This window comes from Sinocyclocheilus grahami, unplaced genomic scaffold, assembly GCF_001515645.1.
Source record: "Sinocyclocheilus grahami isolate Dianchi unplaced genomic scaffold, SAMN03320097.WGS_v1.1 scaffold266.1, whole genome shotgun sequence".
Classification (NCBI taxonomy): Eukaryota; Metazoa; Chordata; class Actinopteri; order Cypriniformes; family Cyprinidae; genus Sinocyclocheilus; species Sinocyclocheilus grahami.
Window position 1 is genome coordinate 241,301 of NW_015505445.1, and position 10,159 is coordinate 251,459.

The following is a 10,159-nucleotide window of genomic DNA, read 5'->3' on the forward strand; positions in this document are numbered from 1 at the left end:
AACCCCCCCCCCCCCCCCCCCCCCCCCCCCCCCCAATTTCCATGCAACCACATTTTCTTGCGGTTTCAAACTAACTAACTAAAAACGCCAACCCTTCTGTGATGTCATTCCGATTTCAGCACACTTAATTTGTGTCGTAATTGTCTGTAAATTATTTGCAATTTGGATGTTCCCAGGTAAACCGGTGTGAATGCACAAGTGTTTATTTCTCATGCCTGAACTCTATTACGAGGAGTCACTCCTGGTGATTTAAACTAATTATAGAATTAAATTACATTTTCTCCTTCCTGATGTATTAGAGATGACAGATATGGAATCGGGAGGGATGAATGCATACCTGCAGCTTTGGTGCGAACGGGTTTGGATGGCACGCTGGGTTCCCCCACCCCCACGTTGTTGATAGCCACAACTCTAAATTCATAATCTACCCACGGATTTAGATTCACTGCTGTTGCATGAATCATCTGTCCAGGCACAGAATCAGGAACTAGGATTAAAGAAAATTTGGAATGGAAAAACACATTAATGGCCATCTGCACAAATGAATAGCCTATCATAATTATTTTGCAATTACTTCTGCAGATTTATTTTTGGTCTATCTTAGCAATTGCCTGTTTCTTTTTTTATCTTTTATAGTGTATTAAAAAAGGCATTTGCATGAATCACATCTAAGTGACTCACTCAAAAAAGAATATGAACGGTTGCTTCCTGCAACAATATTGTTATAAAAACAGAATCAACAGAGGTCTATCTATCTATCTATCTATCTATCTATCTATCTATCTATCTATCTATCTATCTATCTATCTATCTATCTATCTATCTATCTATCTATCTATCTATCTATCTGTCTGTCTGTCTGTCTGTCTGTCTGTCTGTCTGTCTGTCTGTCTGTCTGTCTTTCTATCTATCTATCTATCTATCTGTCTGTCTGTCTGTCTGTCTGTCTGTCTGTCTGTCTGTCTGTCTGTCTGTCTGTCTTTCTATCTATCTATCTATCTATCTATCTATCTATCTATCTATCTATCATTCCTTCTATTCCTAGTTATTAAAAGCATAGCAGCATTGTTTGTTCATGCACATCAAGGTCGATGGAGCACTTCTGAGAATTGTTTTCTGACGTCAGTTGCATGAAGTCTGACAAGTTTCCAGTTAAACAAAATATACAAAATAAGAATAAATCAAAATTGATCTGATCACAAATAATCACACACCTGTATCAATACCATTTTTAAGAAAAGCCCCCAAATTAATATTACAGAAAGACATTATTGTGCCACATGAGTAAATAAATGAGAGAGAGAAAAAAACACAATTACAGAAAGTTTCTAAAGAGGTCAATATATTTTGTTTGTTTATTCCTATATCATTGTGCCAATTAATTTCATATTATATGAATATACAGAAAGTATCAAAGTACCATGGTATTGTCATCTGCTAACAGTACAATGCAAAAAAACCCTGTGAAATTTATGGTGAAAAAACTATATAACTATAACTATATATATATATATATTTAGGGATGTTCATTTTAGCCGGTTAACCGTTAAACGACCGTATAGAATTTTGATCGATTAATATATTCAGTTAAACGGTTTGTTTTAGTAACTTATCAAAATATTTAAAAAGATTTGCTGCATGGTTAAAATACGCTACGTGTATAAATTTTTTTGTTTTTTAGAGGAAAAACATAAGTTCTGTATAAGTCGCATTTTATTATTTCATTCAGAAATAGGGCTAATACCAATGCGAAATGTTTACAAACATAATAATAGTAAATGTAAACATAGCTAGGCTATTTTAGTTCCCCTCACTCCACAAAAAAGCCTTTCAATTAACAGTATTTAGAAAAGAACAAGAATTATAAGAAATTATAAGAAAAAAATATAAGAAGCTATAGCAATATAAACGACAAGCCAAAATGAATTAATTTAGGCCAAAACGAAACTGAAACCAATGTTGGGTCTCTCATTCGACACAAAATCAAATGTTTCCGTATTCGCGATGTATTTGAATGGCAAATTATTATTTATTATGTAGCCTACTTCACTCGCGTTCCAATCACGGCAGTACGGTGATAACACTTAACGGCATAGATTTTACTACATATTTAAACTGAGCAGTGTGTTTTTATCCCATATGTTTGACTGACTGTATTTTATTATGATAATGAACAGGTTGCATTGTCAAGGTAGCAATGCTTAACTGCATGTGCGCATGCGGCGCCGGCGCAATCACTTGAGTTTTTGCCTTCTAACAGTGGAAAAAACTACTCCTTTTAGTCATAAAGATAATCGGAATTGTAAAAGGTTTGCCTTTATTTGTGTACATTCACAATAAAAACAAATCTTTGTACTTTTGTAAAATAAGCTTAAAGAAAAATAGGATGCCGCTTTCTGCCGTCTGGTTTCCTTTCATGTTTTTGTCCGCTCGCAGAAGCGCTGCAGGTGTGTGATGTGATATGATGACCATGTGAATCCTCATGTTCTGTTGTTTGCTGCTTTTTGCGCATGTAAAATGAATCCCTGGGAAACAAATGTTAGTATTTTTAACGGGTCACAGACACTTATCCTTTCTAATTTAATTCAATTCTAATTTAAAATAATCTTGTCAGTTAATGGTTAATAATCGGTTAACAAGCGTCGGTTGTCGGTTAGGAAAAATAACTGAAATGAACATCCCTAATATATATATATATATGGTAGCAACATTTTAGATTTTATGCATTTAAATTTACATTTAATTTACAAGTTTACAAATGTGAAGTGAAAATTCTGGGAATGTCAATGTATGTTGTTTTTTTCTACTGTAAATTATAATATGACTTAAACATAATATTATAATATGACTTGATATTTCCAAAAACTACATTTAATTTGTAAGGGGTGGTTCAATCACAATAAAAATAACTGGTTTTCTAAAATAAAACCAGATTCGACAAGAAAGTACACAGAGTCCTATACCAGTTTTGACTGCCTGCCAGCCGATAGAGAAAGGGGTCCTGGCTTGCACGATGTAGAGGGTAACGGGACTGTGGTTGTCAGGTCCGGGGCCCCACGAGAGCTGAGCAATCCTGTCTGTGATGTCCCCCACCAACACGCCCACTGGAGCACCAGGGGGTCCTGACAACACCACCACCAAAGAGACAAAAAGGACTTAAACTTGCTGCGTATCCTCATCAGAGAAGGGCACAGCAAGGTTACCAAGTACCTTGCGATATGAGACAAGTCTGCCCACAAAAGGTGACATGCTTAATATTCAGAACCAGGGAGAGAGATCCTTCACTTGATGATGGAAATACAAAAGGTTCTAAAGAGCACGAAGCAGGGAATTAATGCATTGATTTCAGATACTCCTGTAGTCATTACTTCAAGAGCTGAATAACAGAATAAAATAGAAATAGCGGGGCAAATTGTGAGGCCCTTTTAATTTATATTTGATAAAAGCTCAGAAAAGTGTAGAATACCGAGCAGTCTCCATGGGGGGAGATGCACATACCTCTGACAATTAAGTCTGCCGCTGCAGACACACTGTCCACTGCTGTATGCACCATGCAGACATACTTCCCAGAGTGTTTCAGCTGCACGTTCCTGATCATAAGATCCCCAGAAGAGCCCTATAAAAAAAAAATAGTATTATGTAAAAAGAAATAAGTGGAGAAAGAAGTCTATCAATCCATCCATATGATTATTACATTCATATATTATGGAATGTCAATGCTATTGTTTACTACTTCAAAATAAACCATATGATTACTGTGGTATATTTGAAAGAAATTATACCAAATTAACATTATCTGTCACGATTCACACGGGGAGCACGGGAACGAAGGAGCGAGGAGACGAGGAGTAAAGTAAATTCCAAGGTCTTTAATGAAAACAAAGCTGGGAACACAGGAACACGGGAAACACAGAACACGAAATTACATTTAACAGCGGACGGGAAAAGAGGGGCAGAACACACTTTAAATACACAGTAACTAATTAAACCCAGCTGGAACTAATAGAACTAAATACGGACAGGAACAGGAACAGGAAAAAACAAATATGGGCATAATAATAATACTGGAGCACGTGGGGGAGGAAAACACAACACGAGACATGGAACAAAGTCTGACATGATGGTCTTTAATGAAAACAAAGCTGGGAACACAGGAACACGGGAAACACAGAACACGAAATTACATTTAACAGCGGACGGGAAAAGAGGGGCAGAACACACTTTAAATACACAGTAACTAATTAAACCCAGCTGGAACTAATAGAACTAAATACGGACAGGAACAGGAACAGGAAAAAACAAATATGGGCATAATAATAATACTGGAGCACGTGGGGGAGGAAAACACAACACGAGACATGGAACAAAGTCTGACATGATCAAAAACATTATTTTGCAAATGAGTAAATAATTGAACAGACAATTACAAATAGTAGCCAATATGGTACACTATACTATGTAAATGTTTTTGAAAGAAGTCTCTTATGTTCACCAAGGGTGCATTTGTTTGATTAAAAATACAGTAAAACCAGTAATATTGTGAAATATTATTGCAATTTAAAATAATCATTTTCTATTTAAATCTATTTAAAATGCAATGTTTGCTTTGATGGCAAAACAGAATTTTCAGCAGCCATTTCTCCAGTCTTCAGTGTCACATGATCCTTGAAAAATCATTCTAATATGATTTAATGCTCAAGAAGCATTTGTTATTATTTCCAATGAAAACGGTTGTGCTTCTTAATATTTCGGTGGAAACTGTTTTTTTTTCAGGATTCTTTAGTGAATAGAAAGTTGAAAAGAACATTTATTTGAAACAAATTTGTAAAATTCTAATTGTCACCTTTGATCAATAGAATGCATCATTAAAAAAAATTATTTGAACGGTAGTGTCTATTTTTATGGTAATGCTGTGGTACTTAAAGTCTCTAAAATCAAGTATATTTTAATTTCTGTAGTTACATCATATTTGGAAAATATCAAGAAACAAATGGCAGTAGCAAAAAGCTGTGATATTTGATCGGCCCTTCAGTTCAGATAGGGTTCTTTTAACTCGCTTGGACAAGCAGTCCTTCTACTGTTAGCGAGAGCCCGCCATTCGTGCACTTGCTCATCGTTCTCTCCAGGTTCTCAAAAGCAATACTTGGCAACTTAAAAGCTCTGTGGATGATCTACACAGTGAGAGATTGGTTCCTGTGGATAGCTATTTGAGGTTCACTGTGTGTTAAACAGAGTGCGATGTAAATCCTGTAATCAGACAGATTTGTGCCTCTGTGTTCAGAGAGCAGCCAGGTGCCCTTGTACTCAAGTTCCCCCCATTACTAGCTAGGCAAAAGAAAAAAGAAAAAAAAGGTTAAAAACACCAAGGGATCCCAATCATTCTTCACTCGCATTCCTCTACTCTGAGTGATTTCAAAGAGGAATCCAAGGCTACAGTATTTCAGGAATACAGAATTTGAAGCTTTGAATTAAAATGACTGACAGAAACGCACCCCTCCAATCATCCCGAAGTGATCGTGTCTACTGAAATCGATGAGCTTTCCGTTGAAGAACCACTTGAAGACGGGGTGTAGAGTAGAGTCTTTAGATACTTCACATGGCAAGACAATGCTCTCCCCCACTGTGGCATCCATACTCAAAGGAGGGACTGTAATCTTGGTCGGCTCTGTCAAAAAAAGAGAGATAAAGGAAAGAACGGACCAAGACAGAAGTGTTGAAGATCTTCAGTTATGCATTAATTCATGAGAGTTTTGTGCACTTTTCAGCCTGTCAGATTTGGAGACTAGACGGCCAACCAGCTAAACCAACTAGAAACCAGTCTGGGAAAGCAGCTAGACCAGCTTAAAAACACCTTAAAACAGCTAAAACCATAGATGAAGTTGTTTTATTCAGCAGGAACCTGTTGATTCACTGACTAGCTATCACAAAAGGGAATCTGCCTCATTTTAAAATTTAACACCCACAAAATTAGAATTTTTTTTTATTCAGTCCCGAATTTTAATAACCCTACTTGAAGCCATCAAAGTGTCCAAAAAACATGCATATGTAATGCCATAAGTTATTAAAAGAGTAAATTGAGAGAAACAAAATTGCAACACAAGCATATTTTTAATTAAACATGCAGAAAGTGACTGGGGTGACAAGGATGACGTCCGCTCCCGGTGCTGTGGATGGCTACGGATTTTGTTTTCACACCAGCGGCTGGACCAATAACTCACACATGACAAAAGCTTGGATGAGTTATACATCTGTCAAACCGGCAGGAACATAAAACAACTATATATTTCATTATCAATTTCATGCTTGGGTTGCTTACTGTTTTTCCACTGGTTCTCATCCGGTTTAAGGCGTCCGCTTAGAAGCAAGAGAAATGTGCTGTTTGTGAAATGTGAAAGGTGCTTTACCTTTGACCACTAAAGTCCCAGAACTGCTGGATGTACCAAAGGGGTTTTTGGCGACACAAGTGTACCTCCCTGCGTCGGATTTGGTAACATTGGCAATCCTGAGGGTGCCATCCTGTGAGAGGGTCCGCCTGCAACAGTAAATAAAAATTGTTGGAATAAATGTCAACACTAGTGACATCTTGCTATAACAATGCTTTTTATTAAATAATAAATAAACTTTATAAAAATTCAAACGTTTAGGGGTATTTATTTTATAATTTATACTTTTATCCAGCAAGGATTAATTAAATTGATCAAAACTGACACTTTTTTTCGATTTTTTAATTTTTATTTAAATTGACCAAATTTAGCTCCAAATCAGCATATTAGAATGATTTTTGAAGAATCCTGTGACACTGAAAACTGGAGTAATGGCTGCTGAAAATTCAGCTTTGCCATCAAAAGGAATAAATAAAATTTTAAAATATATTAATATATATATAAAATATTTAAAACTGTAAGAATATTTAACAAAATAACTTTTGAACGGTAATGTATATGTGTGTGTGTGTTCAGGTTTATATGGTTTACGAAGACACAAATGTGTATAATGGCATAGGTATTACAACGTGAACATGGTTTATGAGGACACTTCCTGTGTCCTCCTAAACAAAATGGCTTAAAAACATACTAAACTGTTTTATTTGAAAGTCTAAAAATGCAGAAAGTTTTCTGTGATGGGTAGGTTTAGGGTAATGATATATAAAATACAGTTTGTACAGTTTAAAAACCATTACACCTATGGAGAGTGCCCGCAAACCACATACACCAATGTGTGTGTGTGTGTGTGTGTGTGTGTGTACAAACAAACAAAACAGATTCTCTCGCTCTCCTCAAACAGGTTTTTATTAGAGGTGGTTGTTCATACACAAGTTATGGATTTTTTTTTATCACACCTAACCCTCAGTATTAAAAGATAAGGAATTGCCACTTTCATACATTTTTTAACAATATATTTAATTGTATATATTTAAATATATTTATATATTTAATATTAAATTATATATATTTCATATTTATATATTTAAACATATTTTTGTCAATATATTTAATTATATATTATAATATATGTATTTTTTTATTCAGTAATACACTTTGTAACATATAGATCTACATGTGATAAGATATGGTACTGTATGTGTATAAATATATTGTACATATTTACTCATGCAGTATATACACACATGTATAGACATATATAATATATTTCTTATATTTGATAATCATGTACATTATATATATTTCATATTGTCATATATAGCTAGTTAACAACAGCACAAGCACATTTGCATGTACTAAAGTGTCTAGCAAAGAGACTATCAGCGTGAAGAAGAGTGCACAGCCATTACTTTTTAAAAAAAGTAATCAAAAGTATTATATAGTCTTATTGGCGTTAGGCAAACACAGGCTCTATCTAACCTAACCACAGGTTCTATTCTTCAGCACAACGGTAACCCCAAAACCTCAGACATACCAGAAACCCTTTTAAATTCCAAAAATAATACAACTTTAAACACTAACAGATCTCCCCCTATATTAATATTGAGCAAAACACATGAAATAACACTTAAAAAATAACACTAAGATTTACTCTCCATTAACAGCCAGAAGCAAAGCATGCTGGGAACTAGAAATCAGCTGTAACTCATTCTGTGAATGTGTGTATATATGTGTGTACATACATTCACATTTACAGTATATGGGAACACGCATGTGCACAATAAAGGATCCAACTTTATGAATATTACATGTAATGAATATTACTGTATGTATCAATTTATAGCCATACATGGTCAATGCATATTGCAGTATATTGAAAAATATAAGACTCTCTGTGGTCATTAAAAATCCCAGGATGTCTTTCGAAAAGAGTAGAGGTGTGACCTCGGCATCCTGGCCAAATTTGCCCATTGGCCTCTGACCATCATGGCCTCCTAACAATCCCCATATCTGCTGATTGGCTTCATCACTCTGTCTCCTCTCCACAAATAAGCTGGTGTGTGGTGGGCGTTCTGGCGCACTATGGCTGCCGTCGCATCATCCAGGTGGATGCTGCACACTGGTGGTGGTTGAGGAGATACCCCCTGACAATGTAAAGTGCTTTGAGTGCCTAGAAAAGCGCTATATAAATGCAACACATTATTATTATAAGCACTAGTTTCCCATATAAGGAAATATATTACGTAATATATCACATTATATTTTGAAGTTTTATTTTTGTTCCATAAGGTTGTGAAAATGATGTGACTTGAGTAGGAGATATGTATGAGATATATAAGCATCCAAAATCTTCAACTATTTTTGTAGAACTGTGTAAAAGTATTTGGGTGGTGAAACTGACAGTCTACTGGAACAAATGAAAGAATAAACAAAGATGGTCTTTAACCCAACAAGTTCTCTGACACACAGAGTCTGCTCAGGTACTGGATCAGAGCTTGAATGTTCAAGGATACAGCAACCTTCCTTCCTTCTTTCCTTCCCAAAAGGAATTCTTAAAGAGGCAGACTCAGCCTATTCCAGACAAAATAACACAAAAACTACCCGTATTTGTCTCGGCATGCTTGTGTTTATTTTTTAAAAAGCCTGAAAACTGTAGAAAAGCATTCAAATTAAATAGTCAAGAGTCTTCAACAGGATACATTCAGTTAATGGGATTCTAAAAGATGAAACCTCCACATTCACGAGTGAATACTGCTATATTTAGGCCAAGAAGAAAGTGAAAGGGAAGAGGATGTAAAAGAGAAGCTGGTTTGGATTCTTACCTGCGTCCTTATCATTATCCAACACATGTAAGATGCTATCAACACATTAAAAAGCGTTTCCAAAAAGGCAGCAAGAGCAGATGTGATTATGGAGCTCTTGCAGAAGCCTGTCTGGATTATGTGAGGAGATGTTGATAGCGTCTGACTGAAATGCTAACCTGGCTAAAGATCTGACTTTGCAATAGAGCTGCAACAGCACAAACTAAACAGATTCTCTCGCTGTCCTCAAACAGGTTTTTATTAGAGGTGGCTGTTCATTTTTCATATCCCTCCCCTAACCTTCAGTATTAAACGTGTATTTGGCAGATATGAATGATAGCTAAAATTGTGTAGGTTGTGTAGGAGAGGTGTGTGAGATGATAAGCGCATTGTAAGTGATAATTTATGCATTGTAAAATTAAAATGTCAAAAAGAATTAAATAAATAATAGAAATAAAACAACAAATAATACACATGCTATAGATTGGTCTAATGTGAATCAGAAAAATAAAACTGATTACTGCTTGGCTAACTGCTAGCTTGTTAGTTCATAGACTTACAATAGAGGTTAAGTTTATGCAACTGGCCCAAACTTGGCTCTTTTGGCTTAAAACAGGAAGCAATCACCTAGCAACCACCCTATCAACATGTTAAAAATACACAGAACACACAAAAATACACAGGTAGTGAGTTTAGCTCCGCTCGCATTTTCTTCAGAAAATGTTACAATTTTGATTTATTCTTATTTTGTATATTTTGTTTAACTGGAAACTTGTCAGACTTCATGCAACTGACGTCAGAAAACAATTCTCAGAAGTGCTCCATCGACCTTGATGTGCATGAACATAAGATAGATAGATAGATAGACAGACAGACAGACAGACACAGACAGACAGACAGACAGACAGACAGACAGACAGACAGACAGACAGACAGACAGACAGACAGACAGACAGACAGACAGACAGACAGACA

The 10,159-nt window shown here is 35.7% G+C and overlaps 1 protein-coding gene across 1 annotated transcript in view; it reads right to left on the bottom strand.

The window, feature by feature from the left end:
* LOC107599424 (contactin-4-like) overlaps positions 1 to 10,159 on the bottom strand; it is a 34,944-nt gene that overhangs the window by 14,750 nt on the left and 10,035 nt on the right. The window contains exons 8-12 of the mRNA XM_016291006.1: positions 6,405 to 6,532; positions 5,493 to 5,665; positions 3,499 to 3,616; positions 2,964 to 3,122; positions 338 to 487 (exon numbers count right to left, since the gene is read on the bottom strand). Coding sequence (XP_016146492.1) covers positions 338 to 487; positions 2,964 to 3,122; positions 3,499 to 3,616; positions 5,493 to 5,665; positions 6,405 to 6,532 — 728 coding nt within the window. The remainder of the gene's footprint in view (positions 1 to 337; positions 488 to 2,963; positions 3,123 to 3,498; positions 3,617 to 5,492; positions 5,666 to 6,404; positions 6,533 to 10,159) is intronic.